Raw genomic sequence first — 23,270 nt, 5'->3', positions numbered from 1 at the left:
AAGATTAAGGGTTTCAAGGCCATTAGGAATTTTAAAAATCGAGATTAATGTTTTAGTTTAAACAAGATTCAGATTCAAGTTTTAAAAACAATCCTAATCATAGCTCTAGGTGATCAATCAAACACTTAAGTTTCAAATCAAAATTAAAACCGATTTTCCAAAATTAGGGTCTTAGGGGATTTCGAAAACTTTGATCTTTGATCAAGGGATTTGATTTGAGATTCAAAAACCTTTAAGGTTCTGATTTTAATTGATCAATGGATCAATCTCGTTCTTAGGTTTAGATCGAACTTATAGAGCTTCGATTTACTCATAGGGGATTGATCTATTTAACCTATAAGCATTCCAACCCCTATGATATGCAAATGAGTATGCAAATACAACACAAAGACCTAAATGCAACCTAAAATGATCATAATAAGCTAAAATATGAATCTAAAACTTATAAAGTACGCGAGCTGGGGCTGAGCGCAAGCTGAGGCTGAGACGAGGACACAAGCTGAGCCTGAGAGCGTCAGACGCAAACGGGGAACGCCTAGGATTAGGGTTCGTCAGGTTCGTCGGATGGTGAGCGCCTCTCGCGAACGGGCTGAGGCTGAACGTTTAATCGGGATCGAGAGCGGAGGCTGAGACGGACGTAAGACACGATCGAGTTTAGGGTTCTACGCGATCTGAGTTGGAGCGGGACGCGTCTTCTTTCTATCGGGTTCGCGGGCGTCTGTTTTGGAACGCAAGCTGACTGTGATGCCGAATGTGAAGCTGAGGACGTCTGGGATGCAAGCTGAGGATGTAAGAGATCGTCTGAGCTAAGATCGTATCAGGCTGAGACGGTAAAGCTTGCTGGAACGCAAGCAAGAACAATTTAGGGTTCTTCGGGATTAGGGTTCCAAAAGACCAAGACGGCACCGCGTATTGTTCCTGTGAGTGAGAGCGCGTCTAAGATCGGATCGACAAACGGTTTGCGCTGCTGGATTAGTCTCGTCAAGAGCTTCAATTTGATATGTGGCTCATTGTCTGGTTCCTCAGGGTTGGAGAGATCGATCGATTTTAAGTTGCGTCTGGATTAGGGTTTCACTACAAGAAAACACAAATTTAACGACGGCGGTTTTCCTCGCTAATTGTTCGTAAAATTGGGTTTACAAGGAATTAGCGAGGAAACACATTTCGTCGTTAAACGTTCGTCGTAACGCATATTTCCTCGCCAATTCGTCGTAACTTAGCGAGGAAATGATTTCGTCGTAAAGATGAAGAACAATATTTCGTCGTAAAGACCACGTAAATATTCCACGTAAGGACGTCGCTTCATTTCCTCGTAAATACCTCGAAAGGTGCCCCTCGTAAATTAATACATGGAGTCTATCGTGCTGATAACGTGTTGTAATTAGAGAGTTTAGAGACTGAATATTTCTGTGTTCTGATTAATGATCAAGGGGTTTCTTTTATATAAGGATTACAAGATGAAAATAAATGGAAAGTATCCAAAGCCTAAACTCACTAGAATTAGGAAAACTACGAATACATAATAATGGAAAGATTACATCTACTAGGAAAAAGAAAGAGTTTTTTTTTCTCCAAGCTTTGTGGCCGCTTCTCTCTCTCCTGAAGTCGGCTCTCTCTCTCCTCTTTCTAGGCTTCGGTCATCTCTTCATCTTCTAGATATTGGGCCGAACCTGGTTAATGGCAATCCACTCCATGATTTATAACAAAGTCATATTGGTTTTTTCCGTATGATATTTGCTCGGACCACAAGTGATTTAATTTGAATTCATTATATATACCATCTGTAGAGCTGTTTGAAAACTATGGTTCTGACTTAAATAAAATTATCAACGATGAAACTTTCTTTCCCACTAATAGAAAACCTCAAAATTTGTAATCACTCTCCTTATATGATTTTAACTTAGATAATGATGTAGTAATCAAAAGACAACTATCATCATAAGCAGCCGAACCAAAGTTGAAAGTCTTCTTCGTCGTCACTCACTCGTCAATTAATTAAATTTAATTAATTTTTTTTTAAAAATTAAGAGTAGTGTGAAGTAGTCTTTAATGGCTAACTAGATTTTAACTAAATTATTACAAATGTTTTAAATATATAATTTCTATTTTGGCATTATGTAACTATATAATATTATTGTTTATATTTTTTATTCGGCATTATTAATATATAATGATTTGTTTGATACATTTTGATTTGTTATTAATTTTTATTACTTACTAATATATTTTCGAGTTAGGTACAATAAAATAACAATATGAAATAATCAAATAGAAAACCTCTTTCAAAATATGTTTTTTTTAATTTATACATTTTGCATATACTATATTTTTAAATTTTATTTATTTATATTATAGAAAAGAAATATGCTTAAGATAAGAGGGGTAGCAGCATCTTATTCTCTTCGCGAGAACTTCCGGATCGAAGAAGCATTCGGAACGGGCTCCACGTTCATTTCATTGGTGGAAACGATCCAATCCATTCGGGTCTTCGGTTAAAAACGAATTGATAATCTATATTTACATGTCGTGTTTAAAAAAATAATTTTAGTATTTTACAGAATTCATAAGTAAAAACACTGTTTTGATACCCTTATTGTTTTAATAAATTTTATATATAGTAGTATCTATCATATTATTTTAGTAAATTTTACTGATATAGTATATTTGGGATGTTATGATACTAAGTTTTATTATTTTTAAATTAAGACTTCAAAATATTAGATTGCTTTAATTTTTACAATATATAGTTAGTTTTTTCGTAGTGCATTTCAAAAAGTTATTTTTTATTATTATCATTTTGACTTTGAATATGTATTTTCAAAATTTTATATTTTGTCAGGAAATTTTGAAAATTACACAATTATTTTTGAGTTTGGAACATTACATAAATTTTGAATTTTTTTGGTTACTACATTAATATCTTATTTTTAAAAAAAAATATTAAAATTTTTGGTAATATTTTTAAAAAGTTCTAAACATATTTTGTTATTATTACAATAAAAATAAATTTATAATTAAAATTTGATTTTTCATTAATATTTTAACTAAATTACTAAAATTTCATAGTTTTCTAATATGTTATTTTTTAAATAGTATATGAAGTAAAAGTTATTATATACTATTATATTTTGTATAAAAACATATTTTACACCATATATATTGTTGAGAGTTTCAAAATAAATAAATAAATAATATATATTTGTAGATTTAAAAGATTTTTTTTGCCAACAGATATAAAAGATTAACATATGTTAATTCATTTATTTTTGTAGAAAATATTATATAGTTTAATTTTAAACCATTTTAATGATGAGTGATAATTTATTTAAATAAAAAAATATATAAAATTTGTTAATTTACCTATTTTAGTATATTTTTCATATCTAATTCATATAGCGCTGCTATTTTTTTTATATAATACATATTTAATTATAGAATTTATAAAAATAGTATAAAAATTTTATTTACTTGTTTTATAATAAAATTTTAGTTAACAATGATTTATATAATAATTTTTTATAAAAACATTTTTATTATTAATGTAAATAATCAAATATGTCATATTAATTAATTTTGTAAGCATGTTTTATAATGACTTGTTAATAGTTGATACAAATAGAACCCTAAATTAATAAATTAGAAGGAAAGAACGGGTCAGCAACGGCAGCCAAAGATCTTAAGATTCACAGCTCACTTTTTCCGATTCTTCCGTTTCAAGTCAACGCTCCCCTTCCTTTCCTCTCTCCTTCTTTCGCAACTTTTTAGATCTCTCTCTCTCTCGTTAAAGCTTCAATCTTTCAATCACAATCTTGATTACCCGCCAAGTGTTTGATCTTTTTGTGTTATCTTACTACTGAAAGTCTCAACCTTTAGTGATGGCGCATCATCCAATTTACACCGAGACTCTGTCAATGGGAGGAGGGTCAAGCCACGGTTTCGGCCAGCAACCCGTGCCCTTTGCCACCAGCAGCGGATCTTTGCGTGTAGAGCTGTTGCACGGTAACTTAGACATTTGGGTTAAGGAAGCTAAACACCTTCCCAACATGGACGGCTTCCACAACCGTCTCGGTGGGATGCTGTCCGGTCTAACCAGGAGGAACAGTAGCAAAGATGAGAAGCCCTCCAAGATCACGAGCGACCCTTACGTGACCGTCTCCATCTCAGGCGCTGTGATTGGCAGAACCTTCGTGATCAGCAACAGCGAGAACCCTGTGTGGATGCAGCACTTCGATGTCCCCGTGGCTCACAGTGCTGCTGAAGTTCACTTTGTGGTGAAAGACAGCGACATCATCGGGTCACAGATCATGGGAGCTGTCGGAATCCCAACGGAGCAGTTGTCTTCAGGGAACAGAATCGAAGGTTTTTTTCCGATACTGAACAGTAGTGGGAAGCCTTGCAAACAGGGAGCCGTGTTGAGTTTGTCAGTTCAATACACTCCGGTGGAAAGGATGAGGCTTTACCAGATGGGTGTTGGTTTTGGTAACGAGTGTGTTGGAGTTCCCGGTACCTACTTCCCTTTGAGGAAAGGCGGTAGGGTTACTCTGTACCAGGATGCTCATGTTGATGACGGTACGCTTCCCAGTGTGTATCTTGACGGTGGTGCGCAGTATAGACATGGGAAGTGCTGGGAGGATATGGCTGATGCGATTAGGCAGGCGAGGAGGTTGGTTTATATTACTGGCTGGTCGGTTTACCATCCGGTTAGGCTGGTTCGTCGGAATAATGATCCAACTGATGGTACATTAGGGGATTTGCTTAAGGCCAAGTCTCAGGAAGGTGTTAGAGTGTTGGTTTTGGTGTGGGATGATCCTACTTCAAGGAGCCTTCTTGGATTCAAAACTGTAAGAATCTCCCTGACAACAAGAACATGTTATATGTTATATATCCTTTAGCAGCTAGTTGTTAAGCCTGTTGGAGAGTATGGTTTTGCTTTGACTATAGAGCATTGTTGACATGTTTTTAGTACTAACTGAAGCAACTGTTCATTTATTTGTTTAATGAAAGATGGTGTTTTGTTGCTATGTAGCAAGGAGTTATGAACACAAGCGATGAAGAGACTCGCCGGTTCTTCAAGCATTCGTCAGTGCAAGTTCTTCTTTGTCCTAGATCTGGAGGGAAAGGTCACAGCTTCATAAAGAAATCTGTAAGAATCTCAATAGTTACTGCATTACTGCTTAAACTCTTCATCATATGAATCTCGAGTGCCATTTTGATGAACAGGAAGTTGGAACTATCTACACACATCATCAGAAAACTGTGATTGTAGATGCTGATGCAGGTCAGAACCGAAGAAAGATCGTAGCCTTTGTTGGAGGTCTAGACGTGTGCAACGGACGTTTTGATACTCCCAAGCATCCTCTCTTCAGGACACTAAAGACACTCCATAAAGATGACTTCCATAACCCAAACTTTTTGGTAAACCATTCAAGATTTGGTTTTGCAATGTTAGTTTTAGATTCAATGTGAAAGAAACTTTGTTTTTTCTTTTCTTTTGGTAATAGACTACTGCGGATGATGGACCAAGAGAGCCATGGCATGATCTGCACAGCAAGATTGATGGTCCAGCTGCATATGATGTGCTTGCTAATTTTGAAGAACGCTGGAGAAAGGCTTCAAAATCTCGCGGATTGGGGAAGTTAAGATCGGCTTCTGATGATTCGTTGCTTTCCATAGAGAGGATTCAAGACATCGTAGGACTATCAGAAGTTTCTTCTGTTAATGAGAATGATCCAGAGACTTGGCATGCTCAGGTTTTCCGTTCAATTGATTCAAGTTCAGTCAAAGGGTTTCCAAAGGACCCAAAGGAAGCTACTGGAAGAGTAAGCAAAACTCTGAACATTTTGTAACTTAAGTCTTCTTTAATCACCAACATGTTTCTACTCTCTACTGATTATATATGCTTGTGGTCACAGAATCTACTCTGTGGGAAGAACATACTCATTGACATGAGCATACACGCGGCTTATGTTAAGGCCATAAGATCTGCACAGCACTTCATCTACATTGAGAACCAATATTTTCTGGGATCATCATTCAACTGGGATTCAAACAAGGACTTGGGTAAATAACTGTGAGCTTTTAAGGGCAAGTTCAGTTACTCAATAGTTGCTGTAATAACAAGGAGTTTTGGCAATGCAGGTGCTAACAATCTGATCCCTATAGAAATCGCGCTAAAAATTGCTAACAAAATTAGAGCAAGGGAGAAGTTTGCTGCTTACATTGTTATTCCAATGTGGCCTGAAGGTGCTCCAACAAGTAACCCTATACAGAGGATTCTATACTGGCAGGTAAAAATTGTTTGTCCATTATCTGCTAAATGATCTAATCTCGATTAATACTGACATCTTTTCATCATATTTTGCAGCACAAAACCATGCAAATGATGTATCAAACCATCCACAAGGCACTTGTGGAAGTTGGTCTTGATGGTCAGTATGAGCCACAAGACTTTCTCAACTTCTTCTGTCTTGGAACCAGAGAGGTTGCTGATGGAACAGTTAGTGTATATAATAGTCCTCGCACTCCACCTAAGTCAAACGCAAATGCAAATGCTATACAGGTATGTGTATACTCCCTCCGTTCCAGATTAATTGTCGTTCTAGAGTTTAGAACTTGTTTCATTTTAAGTGTCATTTTATGCTTTTTTATTGCATATATTTGCTAGCTTTTCTAATACCATCCATATTCTTTTAGCTCATCAGTTAACATAGTCAAATAAACAATGTAATTAATTAGTGGTAAAATATGAAATTTAATGATTTTCCTAATCTGTGAGAAAATCTAAAACGGCAATTAATCTGAAACGAAACGAAGTGAGTATTATTTTAAATGGATGACTCATGTTGAGATATTTGTTCTCGGTTTAATGAACTCCTTTTGTCATTAAATCCAGGTGCAAGCTTTGAAGAGTAGGAGATTTATGATATATGTTCATTCCAAAGGTATGGTAGTGGATGATGAGTTTGTCTTGATCGGTTCCGCTAATATCAACCAGAGATCCTTGGAAGGAACTAGAGACACTGAAATCGCCATGGGAGGTTATCAACCACACCATTCATGGGCTAAGAAAGGTTCTCGTCCTCGTGGTCAGGTAAAAGAACAAACTCAAAAGCTGTATGTCCTTGAAACGTGTCTTAACCATTTGGTTTTGTTGCGATTTCTTGCAGATCTTTGGATATAGAATGTCGTTGTGGGCAGAACACCTAGGGTTTCTAGAGCAAGGTTTCGAGGAACCGGAGAACATGGAATGCGTGAGACGAGTTAGGCAATTAAGTGAGCTGAATTGGAGACAGTACGCAGCAGAAGAGGTCACGGAGATGCAAGGTCATCTTCTTAAGTATCCAGTTCAAGTGGATAGAACAGGGAAAGTAAGTTCTCTCCCTGGATGCGAGACGTTCCCTGATCTCGGTGGCAAGATCATAGGCTCGTTCCTTGCGCTACAAGAAAACCTCACTATATGAAAGACTGAAGCTTGCCTTGTAGTATCAACATTTGTTTCTTTTTATTTCTTCCACTCCAAGAAACCTCTCCGAGTGTGATCTGAATGAAAGTGTGACTTTAGGGTTTAGTTGTGCTTTGAAAAAAATTTACGAGATGTAAAGATCTTCATTACAGTTGATCATAGTGTGCGTTTTGGATTTCTGCACTAGTGTCCATCCATCTCTAATCTCGTTAGCTTGCGTAACATTTTGGATACATTTTCGTATTCTCCCTAAGACCATCTCCGATGGTTTGTTCTATTTTTTCCTCTAAAATAGAGTAATCTATAATAGAGTTGGATGTTCCTCAAATGATACTCTATTTTAGAACGAAAAATAGAATGATGAACAAAAAGTAAAAAAATTACTCTATATATAAAGTAAAAAATAGGTTATACTATTATAGAGTAGAAAATAGAGTACCATTGGAGCATTTTTACTTTAAACTCTATTTTAGAAGGGAAAATAGAATAGCGTCGGAGATGTCCTAATAATATTTAAACTAAACCATATTCTTTTGATTCTATATGATGTGTTAGTTAAACATGTGGATATACACTAATAATTTAAAAGATCACTAAAATATCATATAAGAAAAGGAGGATTTACAATTTGATTCAAATTGTTTCTATCCATTTAGTATTACTCATTATTGCTTCAAAAAATTAAAATTTTAACTTGTGCTAAATTTTATAAAACTATATTGAATTGGTAGTATTTGTATCCCCATCTCCTGCAAATATCATCAAGTTCTTTATACAAAAACTACAGATTGTTTTTTTTACAAAAAAAAAAAACTACAGATTGTGATGACGTACACAGTATCGAACCTACCTACTTTCATCACGTGTATAAACCACAAGTCTTGTGTACTATCGATCGTTTTATTTAAGTTGGGTCCAACAAAATCAAAATGTAATCCGTCGGTCTCTAATTGGTAGATAGTACATTCTTAATAATGTTTCAGCATTTTTGGTAATTAAATCTGACGATAGAGGTATGACAAATCGTAATCGGACGGTGACGGAGATTCCAATGTCAAGGGAGATCGTTAGCTTTAAGAAAAGGACATTGTTTCACTTACTCCAAGAAGTCATTGGAATCCCACCATGCTCTGTCTGATCTGGTAAAACACCTAATTATCAATAAAAAAATAAACTTGTCTGTTTCTTTTTAAAATTTAAAGTATTGTTTTTACTGAAACAAATGGGGATTCAACCGGTTCACCATTATGAAACCGCATGAACGAATAAAAAATAAACGTAAAAGAATAAAATTGTAGAAATGAAAAAGAATGGTTATTTTATTTCATATTTAACAAAGAATCGTTTTGTTCTTTATTTCTCTACCAAAAAAAAAATGGTAGGAAATGAAATTTTTTTTTTTATTCTTTATGAATGGTGATATTTTTTAGAAATGTTACGAAATGCATTATTCTTCGCCGTTCACTGGTCACCATTCATATCCTAAGTATTGTTGTTAAAATTGACAAAAATATAAAGTTATTAAAAAAAATAGAAATTTATACCTAAACACATTTTATCATGTCAATTACACTAAGAAAGTGTATTCAAATTTCTAGAAATGATGTTTTTCATTGAGGTTGAACCAACTCTCGTGGACTGCTCTACATTCAGCCAAGCCACAAAGTATTTGGAAATCCAATATTATTGATTTTTTAAAAAATTGTAGATTTTCAAGTGTTTTTGGTGTTTCTGGAATGTTTTCGTGGAAATTCTTTGTTAAAAAAATTAAATCATATAATTTCAGATGAGATTCTAGAGCATTTTTAAACTCATACTAAAATTTCAATTTTATCTAAAATCATCTTGAAACTCATTAAAAATCAACCACATTAGATTCTTCAAATTCTAAACTGAATACACACAAAATACAAATTATACTTGTAAGATACTTTTTATGAGTGATTAGCCTATATTCGTTCTAACTAAGTGACAAAATATTAAAAAGTAAATAAATAATAAATAATAACATGTGCTAAAAACAGTTACCATTTATTCCATTTTCTTGCTTCGCTGTTAGAGATGAATTACATCTCTTGTACAAGGCCTATCGAGTAAATAGAACTCAGCCTAATTGATTTGAAGAGGGCATAAATATAGGCCGACTTGGGCAAAAAAAAGAAACAAGGAGGAGACCTTAGACCAAGAAAAGACATTCACAAACACTGTTTTTCGGCGCAAGAACTATATTTTCACCTTTTCTTGTTCTTGCTGACTTCATTAAATTATTTACGATTTCATAGTCTTTTCTTGTAAATGATTTATTGTATTTTTACCTTTTTAACAATCATTTTCATTATATTTATGTTCATTTAGATTGTATTTAAGAGTATATATTGCATTTGCATATGAATTTATGTTATTTCAGGTTTTTGAGAGATCATATGCAGTTTTAAGAGGTTCTATCGGTTTTGGAGAGGATTAAGCCATAAAGAGTTTAAAAAACAGCTTGGATGAAGGTCTTAAAGATATATTTTGAATCTTATATTTACCCACAATATAGAAAATTGACTTATCTTTCGGATGGAAGTGGTCTCAATCAATTGAAGCTATATTCTAAGAGCTGTGGCCAAATTACTGAACACATGTCATTTATGCTGCTGCAAAGAATGAATGACAGCAGATGGAAATCGCGGACTGAACCCGTCCATGGAATCAAGGCAGGACGACTTTTGGAGAAGTGTCTCACCGCGGACCAAGCCCGTCTGTGGTCTACATCCATAGTAGTTTTTATCTATTTTCCTTTGGGTTGATTCGGGCTTGTTGGGTTGACCGGAATCATTTTAAGGCCTATAGAAGAGCATTTTAGGGGAAAATAAACCATAAGCTACCTAAGCATAGTTGCCCCTTAGTTTTCTCTTAAATTTAGACCTTAAACTTGTGAATCTTACTTTTGTTTAAGATTTTCTTTTGTTTATCTTGTTTACACCTCTCTTAACTCTTTATTTTGCATCTATTTATCTTGAGTTTGTGTGATTTAACGAATATTAGTGAGTGTAATTTTTAAAGCTTTTGAGTTTGGTAGATTACAGTGAAAGATGGATGATTTGAGATGCCTAGTTCTAGATTAAGTTTTTTTTGTTGCTTGTTAGATGTTCTTAATGCTAGATTAACCTTGATCAAGTTGATTTAGAGCTTAAATAATTTCATGCTCAGAAAGTGTTCGATGAAATATTTGAAGTAACCTAATATTATCCTTTACATGTTTAGCCAATGGAAATTGATGCTTAGTGTTTAGTAAACTTGCGATTTTATTCATTCTTGAATGTGTTAGGCTATCAATAGTTGATGTTTGATGCATGATTAGCATATGGATTATTGTCACGGAGGTGAATTAGTCTATTTGGATGTGATATAGATCTATAAAACTAGTTAGTTATGTTTGGCATCCTTAATTTTAAATTTACCATCTCTAGTAAATTGCCTTGCCAAAACCTTGTATTTCTTGTATTTTCGTCAGTTTGACATTTGATTGACTTTCGTTGACTTTTTATTTTGGTAATGTCGATCAAAAACCTTTTTTCTATTTTCTTAGATTATATTAGTTTGTGTATTATTAATGTTAATAGGTCTCTATTTTCTATGGATTTGATCCTATAGTTTCATTATAACATACAATTTGATTGTGGTATTGCTTGCATAACATGTTAATTGGTACGTGTGTAAACGCTTAATCAGTAATCTCTTTTGACCAATCAATAAGGGTTTTTCAAATAAATCTATCAAAATTGTTCATAGATTATGTATGTGTCAGATTCAAGTTAAACAATTGACACCGTCTATGGAGACTTAGAAAGAAACACCAAGTAAGATCAAAGATGACTAGAGATAAACCAATGGCACAAGGATTACCCTACAGACAACATATCTTACCACCATGATGAAGGAAATGCTAATCGAAAAGACGCTGCAAACAAAGTAATTCTGAATCAGCGAGGGGGCAACTCTTTCACACCAATTCACAGCTCAAGGAGCTGATTAAGAAACAAATCTGTAAATCGCTATCCACAAGTCAAGATATTACCTTGAAAATACACAAAGTAACAAGTTCAGCTCTGAAAATCAAACATGTCCTTGCTGAAACCCTAAAAACCCCCTTCACAAAGTTAATACCTAACATCAAGATTCATCACGCAGACAAGCTAAGAATCATCCTTCTCAGGAGACTCCGATCCTAGCGATCATACAATGCGTTTAACATAGCCATGGGACGAGCACACTTCACCGATGAGGAGAGGGATTCTAAATACTTTCAGTTGTGTGTAGAAATTCTCAACGGACCTGCTCTAACCGGGTTCTCCAGGCCCTTTGAAGACTCCTTTAATAATTTACGCGATCTATCCACCAAATAACTCAAGCAATATTCCATTTTCATCTGACAAGCAGCCTCAACAACCGGCATATGGAAGATGTTTCACAGTCCAAAGGAAGGGCCAAGGGAATTTTTAGAGAAATTCAAAAAAAGTTTCTAAAGTGCATATTCCAGACAACACAATAATTGAATAAAATGTCAGTCTATAGCCGATTAATATCACTTGCCAAATAATCTAACTATATTACAACTAATAATTTAAGGTAATTGTGCAAGTTATAGAAGAGTAATAATGTTTGATCAATTCTTTTTTTTCTGTATTTATAAACTATATACAATAATGAATGACATTTTTTTATAGATATCTATATAATTATTTTATATTTTTACATACATAGCTATATGCGTATATAAAGTATATATTAACTATTAGTGTCTTAGAAAATTCATCCATGCTTTATAAATTAATTATAAATATTTTAAAAATCATTTATAAAATTATTTATCACGGTTTACAAAATCACTTATACAAAAAAATTTCATATTAGAACGAAGTCACTTAAGCGACTTTTGCTTACATGTCAATTATTGGTGAAGTCTGAAAATTGTTATTTGATTGGTCAATGTCTTTTGATTTTAATTTATTTTAAATAGATTTAAAAATAAAATTAAGTCCATAGCCAATTAACCAATTGTTATAGAAAGAGAAATAATGTTTGATCAATTCTTTTATATATATTTTGTACATAAAGTATACAAATCAATAATAAACTATTAATGTATTATAAAGTCTATACACGCTTTACAAATCATTTAGAAATATGTTCAAAAACAATTATAATATTATTTAGAATGGCTTACAAAGTCATTTTATCAAAAATAATTTAAATTATTTATAAAATAAATATGGAATATTTGAAGAACAATGAAAAATTTGCAATAGAAATTTTTTATGTATTTAATAGAAAAGTTTATGAAATATGATTATATTATAAAATGTATAATACTCAACATTTATATGTAAATTTAAGTCAATAAAACAAAAAAATCTAAAATAAACACTAAAAATACATATATATGTTCTTCCAATTTTTCAATTGATTTAATTTTTTAATTTATATACATTATATTGGTGATTTATACTAATTTTTACGCATTTGTTTACATTTAAAAAACAATTATTAGATTAAATTACGAAGTGGGCTTCTTGAAGTATCTACTTAATTAGTATACTTCTTCAGAAGTCTCCACATAATAGACTTCTCTTGTGGACAAATGTAGACTTCAAAAAGATATAGTAGTAAAGTAACTTTCTGATTTTTTTTTCTTTGGTCATAAGGATAAATGGTAATATTACTAATTGTTTAGGCTAATTTGTATTTGATTAAACATGGAGTATACTTTTGCACTTCAACTTAATTTTTTGGTTATAACTCTCCAATTCCAACCATAACACTAAATTTAGTATCTTGGTGTTCAACTTTATTTTCATCTCCAACCATTACACCAAATTCTACACTAAAACAATACTAATGTTATTAACTTTTTAGTTTTTGGTAATTTAATACATTACATATTTATATTGAATAATTTCATTTATCTCATTTTGATTTTATATTTATTTATTAAAATTTGGTAATTTTATCTTTTTGCTGTTTATATCCTATTTTTCTTTTAATTAATTTGTATACTTATTTATATTATTTAAAATATTAGTTGAAATTTAAAATTTATACATTCAAAAATGAAAATAATTTTATTTTGTTAAAATTTGATATAATTGATAATACTCATTTATTTATATTATTAATTAAAATATAAACACAATAATATTTTACTGTTTTAGTAATGTAGAAATAAAATAAAAATACAATATAGTCTAATATAATATATTTATTTTCAAATATAGGTTAAAAATAATTAATAAATTAAATCTATCTATAATTAAATGAAAAGTAATAAAATATGTTTAATATTTGATATGATAAATAGTATTACAACAAATTTGGTATAAATACTATTTACATTACACAAAATTTAGAGGAACAGTATCTTTTTAATGTTTTACCAAATTTACCAAATTTAATTTTTTGATGTTTTATTGGAATTGGTCTTATTAGCTATGTTACATGGAAACGGAAGCTGGTACGTGGAAGCGGAAGCGTAAAGAAGCGCAGAAGCGAGATTTTTTAAAAAAATTAGGAAGCGGGTATGTATTGGAAGCGTATATCCATTTATACATATATATACATACATATATATATATATATATATATATATATTAAAATATAAGAAATTTTTTAAAAATCTTGGACTAAAATTATATAATTTAAACTTATAATTAAGTATTTATTCATTTATAATAATTTTGAAATGATTTCATATTAAAATTGTGAAAATACACATAAATTAAGTTTAAAAAAATCATTATATTAATTATTTTTAATACTTCTAAATGATTGACACAATATATTTGAATCTATGCTATATCTTTAGTAAAAACCTCTATGCATAAAGATACTTCATAGTATTAGATTTAATATTTATATATTTTAATTCTCTCTATTTCATTACTATTAAAATTTAGATTTTATATAAATTAAAACTATGAATTTAATTTTCTATTTATTTATGACATTGTGTTTTTAAGAAAAAGTGGAAGCGTGATTCCAAAATGGAATCGTAAGCTCCCAACGTGTTTTTAAATAGAATATTTTAGAAGCGTTTTGGAAGCGAGATTCCGTAAGCTTCCACAAGGTTCCGATTCCGATTCCGGTTCCGAAGTGGGAAGCGTACGTCCGATGAAGCTTCCGTGCAACCTAGCTTATTAGATGGTTGGACGACATAGTTGTTTTCACCGAAAACTAATATGAAAGGTTAGAATTTCTTTCATTAAATAATTATTCAATTCTTAATCTTATTTATACATTTTTATTTTTAGTTATGCATCTTAGTTAGAATATTTTTCAAATAATTTATTAATAATTGTCAATTGGCTATAAACAAAAGATAATGTTTTACTGAAAGTTCTACCAATCAAGGTTTAAAAATCCATATCTTATGTGCTTCAAGGCTGATCCGGTTACGTTGAACTTGGTCAAACATCCCCTTCAATCCATGTGTATTATTTGAATTGAGCGAACCGGTCCTTCATCATAGCAAAATAAAACATTCATCTATTTATAACTTATTTTTTTATATGACTATTTATAACTTCTAAAACATTAATGGTTAATATGTATGTAACTATATATCATTCGATTTCAAATGATTAAAAAATATATTTTAATTGTATTAAATTGGACCTACTCTGATCGGGCTGCACAAATCAAATCGGTTCAACAAATACCGTATAAGAATCTCTTGGAAAACCGTAACGCTACTCTATCATATGAAAACTAAACGCAATGGCAAAGTTATATATAAACTTATAACTTTGGCATTGCTATAATAAATTAAGGAAAATGGAAAGGGATAAATATAATGAAATAAAAAAGAGAAGCACGAGGGAGGGAGGTAACTCACGCGGTCTGCGTTGTCCAGATTCCGGAGGAAACAACTCCTGCCCCCCAACCTCTCTCTCTCTCACGCACACATACAAACACACTTTATCTTATTTTCCATTTATTTTTCGACACATAAATCTTTATTTTTTTTAATATACAGATAAATCTTAATTGTATATTTCAGATAGCTATTTATTCTTTTTGACGTGTAATTGTCCCACACGGAGGAAATTTTTTTTTTAATCAATTAATATATAAGGACATATTAGTAATTAATTATCCAGAATTTTAATTTTTGAACACAAAAAAAAAAGATTTTAAAACACAAGTGTACAAGAGTATTGTGTTTGACCGAAACAAAACATACAACTAATTATTAAATTATTTAGGAAAATAAAAAGAGAAAAATCCACCTAATATCTCTCCTGGATTTGTTATTAAAAAACAAATTAAGTTTCGTTTCTATTTTCAACCGATTCATATACTATTTCTTTTATAGAGCTTCAAATCTCTCTCTCTCATTCTCTTCTGCTAAGATCAAACCTTTAGAAGAAGAAGAAGAAGAAGTCCTTTCGTTTTCATTCAACAATGGCGAAGAACGTCGGGATATTGGCTATGGACATCTATTTTCCTCCCACATGTGTTCAACAGGTATATTCCCCCCCAAGCTTTTTTTAATGGACAAGAGCTATTGCATTGATACTCTGTTTCTGTCTGAAAATCTGTTTTCAGCGTCTCGGATAGAGTTGAAAAATTAGACCGAGTTTGTTCTTTGTCTCTGGGTTTTGTAATGTGGCTGAGTTTGGTATTTAGATGAAGTTTTTTAAAAAAAAAAAAATTTATATAATTAAAATAGGAGAATTCTAATTAAAAAGTCTCAGACTTGAGATCTCTGCTTCTTGGTCTGAGATTTGGTGATGATACTTGAGATTGATTTTATTAAAAAAGTGTTTAGTTGATTGAAGTTACCCTTTGATCCTGAGATTTTGTAATTAAGTCTCAGTTGAAAGAATTTTAAAATCGATTTTTACAACTCTAGTTCTGTTCAATCTCTCTCTTTTTTTCAATTCTTGAGTTCATGTCTGAAACGATGGTGTTTATGATTGATGAATTAGATCAATGTTTTGTTGTTACATTAGGAAGCTTTGGAAGCTCATGATGGAGCTAGCAAAGGCAAATACACCATTGGACTTGGCCAAGATTGTTTAGCTTTCTGCACTGAGCTTGAAGATGTCATCTCAATGAGGTCATTATTAATTATTTTTTTGTTTTGTTTGCATTTAAGTATATTCTCATGCAATTCTATATGTTGATCTGTGTTCTTGTTTCTTAGTTTCAATGCGGTGACATCTCTTCTAGACAAGTATAAAATTGACCCCAAGCAAATTGGGCGTCTTGAAGTAGGAAGTGAGACTGTCATTGACAAAAGCAAGTCCATCAAAACCTTCTTGATGCAACTCTTTGAGGTATTATCCTTTGCTCAAGCTTCTTTGTGTAAAAAAGACAGTTAAAATTTTGCTTTGTTTTGTATTTGTGAATGATCAGAAATGTGGAAACACTGATGTGGAAGGTGTTGACTCGACCAATGCTTGTTATGGTGGAACTGCTGCTTTGCTAAACTGTGTCAATTGGGTTGAGAGTAACTCCTGGGATGGTCGCTATGGACTTGTCATCTGCACTGACAGTGCGGTATAACATCTGACACATAGAAAATATAATCTTTCATGGCTAAGAGTCTTTTGCACAAAGCTTTATACATTTTTTGGATGACTTCAGGTTTATGCAGAAGGACCTGCAAGGCCCACAGGAGGAGCAGCAGCCATTGCTATGTTGATAGGACCTAATGCTCCTATTGTTTTCGAAAGCAAACTGAGAGGAAGCCACATGGCCCATGTCTATGACTTTTACAAGCCAAATCTTGCTAGCGAGTACCCGGTAAATCTTCAGTGCATAATCTCAAGTGGTTCAAATTCTTGTTTGCGTGGCCGTGGCCGGCCCTCGGATTTTGGAGGGGGTTGTAGGCGATTTACTAAATATTTCAATAGTAAAATAGTTTTTGGGGGCCAGAGGTCAATGTTTCATTCGGCTTTGCCCAAGACCGGTCCTACATGTTTGGTTAATCGTTTTCTCGTGTTCTTGTAGGTTGTTGATGGTAAGCTTTCACAGACTTGCTACCTTATGGCACTTGACTCCTGCTATAAACATATGTGCAACAAGTAAGTACATTGTGCTTATGAATTGAAAACTCTGTACCTTTCTTTCTTCCTCTTCTGATGTTCTGTGTTGGCTCATTACACTTCTTTGGTTTCTTACTAGGTTTGAGAAACTGGAGGGCAAAGAGTTCTCCATCAATGATGCAGACTACTTTGTATTCCATTCTCCATACAACAAAGTAATCTCTTAACCCTCCCAACAACAGTTTTGTTCTTTGCCTGAACCGTCTCTGACCAGTCATCTCTTCTTTGCTGTTGCAGCTTGTACAGAAAAGCTTTGCTCGTCTCTTGTACAACGACTTCTTGAGAAACGCAAGGTTCTTGCTCTGGAGTGAAAGATTCTTAAACTTGTTTATATTAATTGAGTTAAACATATCTGTTTCCTCTATTTCAGCTCCATTGATGAGGCTGCCAAAGAGAAGTTCACTCCTTATTCGTCTTTGCCACTCGACGAGAGTTACCAAAGCCGTGATCTTGAAAAGGTTTTCATCTTTTGTTTTTTTGTGATACTTGGAAAAAGCAAAACCAGAGTTATTATAGCTTTGTTGTCTTTTGCAGGTGTCACAACAAGTTGCGAAAACGTTTTATGATGCTAAAGTGCAACCAACGACATTAGTACCAAAAGAAGTTGGTAACATGTACACCGCTTCTCTCTACGCAGCTTTTGCTTCTCTCATCCACAACAAACACAGCGATTTGGTAAACTAAAGAAAACAAACTTTTCTGAGTCTCTTGAAATTTATTATTTACATTTTGTGTTTTTTTGTATAGGCGGGGAAGAGGGTGGTTATGTTCTCATATGGAAGTGGTTCAACCGCAACGATGTTCTCATTGCGTCTCTGCGAAAACCAGTCTCCTTTCAGCCTCTCAAACATTGCATCTGTGATGGACATCGGTGGTAAACTGAAGGCTAGACATGAGGTTGAACATCCCTTAGCTGAGTTTATATCGGGAATGTTGAATCATTGAAATCTCATCTTGGACTTGTTTTGGTTTGCAGTATGAACCTGAGAAGTTTGTGGAGACAATGAAGCTGATGGAACATAGGTACGGAGCAAAGGAGTTTGTGACGAGCAAAGAAGGTATCATAGACCTTTTGGCTCCGGGGACTTATTATCTGAAAGAGGTTGATTCATTGTACCGGAGATTCTATGGCAAGAAAGGAGACGATGGATCCATAGCCAATGGACACTGAAAGGCAAAGAAGCATAAACTACTCTAGAAGATGGTCTCTACTCATCACTTTTATGTTACTTTCCTATATTTAAAACGTTTTTATAAAGTTTGTTTTTACTTTGATCTAGGGACAAAGTTTGTATTCTCTGTTTCTTATTTATTTACTATTGATTTGCTCTCTCAAACGTCTTATATAACTAGACTCCTCTTGGATGATTAAAGCTAAAATAGTAGAATCGAAATAATTTCACAAATGTAACAACTACTCCAGCGGTTCGGTCAGTTTGGATTTTTCTGGTTGGATGGTTCGGAATTTGGTTAGATCGAAATCTCGACAAATTGAACCCAAAAAGTTCAGCTTGGTTTTCGGTTAGTTGGGTTTTAAAAATTTTTACCCAACTTAATACTAAAGTTTCTGAATTCGGTTTAAGTTGGTTAAAAATTCAAAATAGAAAGTCCAATAAGTTTGGTTATCTGTATTGGTGACCAAGGGAATGAGAAATAACATTCAATTCCTTAGGGATCCCATAAAAATACACCATTCATGAGGAATTAATTTTTCTTTCTATTCTTGTAAGAAACAACAAGAAATAATGAATTCCTAACATTCCTAAAAAAAATTCATCATTCACAAGGAATAATTTTTATTTCTCATTTTCTATCATTCTTTTTTTTTTTGTAGAGAAATAAAGAACAAAGTTATTCTTTATTAAATAAGTTATTCTTTATTAAATATGGGATGAAACAACCATTTTTTTTCATTCCTACAATTTTATTCCTCTACGTTCATTTTTTATTCGTTCCTCTTTGTTAAATTATTCCTCATTATTTTTGAGGAAGAACAATCATTCCCACTCATTCCTTTAATTTTAATCTTCTTCGTTCCTTTTTATTTGTTCCTAGTATTCCTCAAATGGTCACGAGTCACACCTTGATTTTGGTTAATTCGCTTAGTTCGGTTCAGAATTTTGGTATAGCTTGGAAGAAAACCACCTAACTGGTCTACAGATTTCTTTTTTATCAAGTGTCCGAACAAACCGAACCTCCTAACCTAACTGAACCAAAAATTGAACATTTCGTTTTGATCGGCAGGTGCGGTTGGGTTAATAACCACAGGTCCACAGGCCTAGGAACAAACCAAATCACGTCACAAGTCAAAAAGGGCTTTGCCCATGGAAAAGCAGAATAATCAAAAGAAGCAGAGTATAGAAATGAAGTCACAACTCACAATCATATAGTAGATAAAGAAATGTTACTAGATAAGTAAATACGAACGGTCTGAAGTACAATCTATATGACCAAACACTAAAGTACACAAAGATAAGCATGTCCATAACCACAATACTACAAACCGTCCTTGCAATGCTGCTACAAAGCTCAGAAATCTGGAGTTCTATGCAGAAAAGAGTTGTGAAAGAAAGAAACACTAATACAGGGAGTTGAAAGTAAAACAAGTAGCTACAATAGACCCAACACATATAATAAAAGAAGGAAGCAGAGTAACATTCAAAAGCATACTCTGCCCCAAGAACCCAGCAACGGTGATAGTTGCATCAGCAATCACACGTGCGATCGTTCCAGCCTCCGTCGACAATAAACCTCCATTGTACGTCCCACGTGACAGCCTCGATGACATTACTCTCGATAGTAACGATAAGTTCACACCTACGGACAAAAAAAAACATTTCAAGAAAGCTGACAGATTCAGTGAAAATATTAAGATCTTGAATCAATCTTATACCTTCAAGAACTTCAGCAGAAACAAACATGATGAACCCAGAGATAACGTATTGAGGCACGGTGTAAGGGACTACTACATGGAAGCTGAGAAGTATTCCAACACAGACCATAATCTCTGACGCCAACAGAATTTGCCTGTGATAAGAAAATTCACATTTTCAAATAAACCGAAAAAACAAGAAAATAACGTATGCATGTATTTTTACCGATCTTCAAACATGTTGCTGATATAGCTTCCAACAACGAGGTTAACCGGTAAAACAGTTAGACCAAGACAGAACAAGAAGATTGAAACAGAACTCATGGACCAACCAAAGTAGTATGTGGTAACCACACTTGATTCTGATAAAAGAATCTCCATTGCATACTTGAGCATGAAGTATATCAACAACTGAACCTAAAGGAAATTAAAAAAAAAGTTGTCATGTTTCATCACTCTTGTGAAAAAAATATGACAATCTTGAAAAGTTATAGATGTTTCTACCTTCACTGAAGGAGTGAGTAGCTTGTATGCAGCTACAAAGGAGTTAGCAGGTTTACGTGAATCTTCAGCAGACTCTTCACTTCCATCGCAGTCATCTTCATCATCATGTTCTGTTTCGTCTTGTGCAAGTAAAAGCTGTTTTGTAAGCCCCTTCTCCATGTTTCCATCTTGATCAGCTTCATCGAACATTAAAGATTCTTAAAATTAGATAAGAATATGCAAAAAAGATAACAAACCTAAATTCTCTTTAGTGCCATACCGGAGTTAGATTCTTGTGAAGTATGAACCTCTTCAGGCTCACGTGCTGGTTCCACGAAAGAAATAGCTAACCAGACCAAGTACATAAGCCAAGCAACAGCCATAACCCAACCGGGTAGTGTATCCTGGTTAAAGGTAAGATTGTAGATCTTGAAATTGGTTTGCAGTAAACCGGCAAGAGCAGGACCACAAGCCATTCCTAAAGCACTTGCACTAACAAAACCGGCTGAAGCCTGCATCCGAATCTTCAAAGGCACACAATCGCTTATGTATCTCCGGTTCACTGCTCTTGCTGAACCAAATCTACAAAATGAATATACATAACAATCAAGTACAGTCTCGCAATAGCATAATCATCCGGCGTTTAAAAAAAACAAGGTCTCATGAAACCTAATGTATATATAACACAAAGCTAAAAGGGGACTTACCCACAGAATAACCGGCCAATCAAGAGAAGAGCTAGTGAATTGAAGTCATAAGCCAAAGCATAAACTAGGTTCCCAACAAAAAGAACAATGCTGCTGAAAATAAGTGGTTTGAAGTATGACTTGTTGGACCAGGCGCTGAAGTAAACCGAAGAGAAGAGCTGAGCCACAGCCATTGCACCAATTACAACTCCACAAACCGTTGCTGCTGCTCCAAGGCTCATGGAGTAATCATCTGCTGTAGGAACAATGATATATGTATTGACCATATAGAGAAACGTGTTTGCCAAGTTTAACAAGAGCGACATGAAGTGATATCTCCCTTCTTCTTGATCCGCTTGATCTTCATGAATCAGTAAATCTTCGTCTTGCATGATTAGAGCGTGTTGAGCCATGAAATTAAGGAAGTTTGTTGAACGTGTTAGCCTATCCACTGCATTCTTGATTGAATCCACCACAGGATCCTACAAGAAAGAAACACAAAAGATCGATGAAACATAACCATTTTAGAAAAACTCGGTATGTATACATATGTCACACAAAAAGAACCTGAAGAGGAACAACAGGCTGATCATAAATTGATAAGAAGCTTCCTTGATTGTTTTGAAGCTCGTGAAGGTTTCGAGATATGGCTCCAACAACAGCTCCAAGACCCTATAAATCATTCAATATAATCAAAACGTTAGGCTTCTACTATAGTGACAGATTAAGCTGCGTGAGATTTTAAGAGCTTACCACATGTTTGAACACTTGCTGGAGTTGAGAGTAAGGATGATCAGCACGAGTCTTGACATAATAGTTTGTGAATCTATAGCCAAATCTCTTATCAAACTTCTTCAGTATCTTACGGATACCAATAGCATTCGTATCGATGAAAACAAGAAGCTTGAGAAGATCTTGTCCCACTGATCTATAGGCCTCTCTTAGATTAGATATCTGAGATATGTCAGGCTCATCTTGGAGTGCATCATGACATTCCCTTAGCTTCTGCAACCTACTTGAAAGCAAACCTTGTTGCTCCAACATGAAAAGAGAGATTTTCTCTATCTGCAAGCATTTGGAAACATGTTTTTTATTATAAAGTTTGATGCATATGATTAAACAAGTGAAATTTTGTGAAGAAAAAAGAGAAAAACCTGATGATCCAACATCCTTGAGAAATCTTTAAGAACATGACGACGATCTAGACTTCCTACTTCGATTTGTCGACCATATTGCTTCACTTTCTTCTTCATCAATTTGTAATTGATGTAATATCTATATAGAAATAGAACAAAAAAGGATGTACATGAATCACATTGCTTTAAACATTATACCAACCAGATCTTGAATATAGAAACATACTCTTGCCATTCTTCAATGCTTCTTTCCTTGAGCTTCTTCCCAAATGCGACCATTTTCTACAACAAAATTAAGATTAATTACATTAGAATAGACTTGTTGTACAAGTATCTACAAAGCATCTTTGCTTACAAATTGTGTATCACTGAATTATGCAGATGCTAGCTAAATTTTCAATAAAAGTTATTTTAAGTTGATCTTTTCTAATTTCTTTCACTAAGCTAAAAACTAAACAGTTTAAGATTTAAGAAGATGTATGTACTACCTCTTGTCACCCTCCTCGTTCTTCTCCGTACCGTTTTTTTTTTTTTTTT

The 23,270-nt window shown here is 33.4% G+C and overlaps 3 protein-coding genes across 3 annotated transcripts; 2 read left to right on the top strand and 1 right to left on the bottom strand.

Moving 5' to 3' along the window:
- Positions 1-3,875: 3,875 nt before the first annotated feature.
- Positions 3,876-7,641, top strand: LOC106318460 (phospholipase D gamma 1). Its single transcript, XM_013756452.1, has 9 exons — positions 3,876-4,841; positions 5,027-5,143; positions 5,221-5,415; positions 5,502-5,819; positions 5,913-6,060; positions 6,139-6,287; positions 6,365-6,559; positions 6,893-7,090; positions 7,167-7,641. Exons 1-9 carry the CDS (start codon positions 3,876-3,878, stop codon positions 7,458-7,460), a joined length of 2,580 nt encoding a protein of 859 aa, XP_013611906.1. The 3' UTR covers positions 7,461-7,641.
- Positions 7,642-15,765: 8,124 nt separating this feature from the next.
- Positions 15,766-18,887, top strand: LOC106313237 (hydroxymethylglutaryl-CoA synthase). The gene is made up of 12 exons (XM_013751000.1): positions 15,766-15,970; positions 16,459-16,565; positions 16,653-16,785; positions 16,865-17,008; positions 17,096-17,254; positions 17,462-17,535; positions 17,636-17,711; positions 17,794-17,849; positions 17,927-18,014; positions 18,091-18,231; positions 18,304-18,453; positions 18,533-18,887. Exons 1-12 carry the CDS (start codon positions 15,908-15,910, stop codon positions 18,725-18,727), a joined length of 1,386 nt encoding a protein of 461 aa, XP_013606454.1. The 5' UTR covers positions 15,766-15,907; the 3' UTR covers positions 18,728-18,887.
- A 1,247-nt stretch (positions 18,888-20,134) lies between these two features.
- LOC106317120 (SPX domain-containing membrane protein At4g11810) lies at positions 20,135-23,259 on the bottom strand. The gene is made up of 11 exons (XM_013754979.1): positions 23,222-23,259; positions 22,960-23,015; positions 22,752-22,872; positions 22,351-22,662; positions 22,165-22,269; positions 21,619-22,079; positions 21,192-21,493; positions 20,933-21,129; positions 20,655-20,845; positions 20,450-20,583; positions 20,135-20,373 (listed from the first exon to the last, which is right to left on the bottom strand). Exons 2-11 carry the CDS (start codon positions 23,010-23,012, stop codon positions 20,135-20,137), a joined length of 2,115 nt encoding a protein of 704 aa, XP_013610433.1. The 5' UTR covers positions 23,013-23,015; positions 23,222-23,259.
- Positions 23,260-23,270: the final 11 nt, after the last annotated feature.

The sequence above is a fragment of the Brassica oleracea genome, chromosome C9 (assembly GCF_000695525.1).
Source record: "Brassica oleracea var. oleracea cultivar TO1000 chromosome C9, BOL, whole genome shotgun sequence".
NCBI classification, from domain to species: Eukaryota; Viridiplantae; Streptophyta; class Magnoliopsida; order Brassicales; family Brassicaceae; genus Brassica; species Brassica oleracea.
This window is presented reverse-complemented; position numbering and strand designations above follow the sequence as displayed.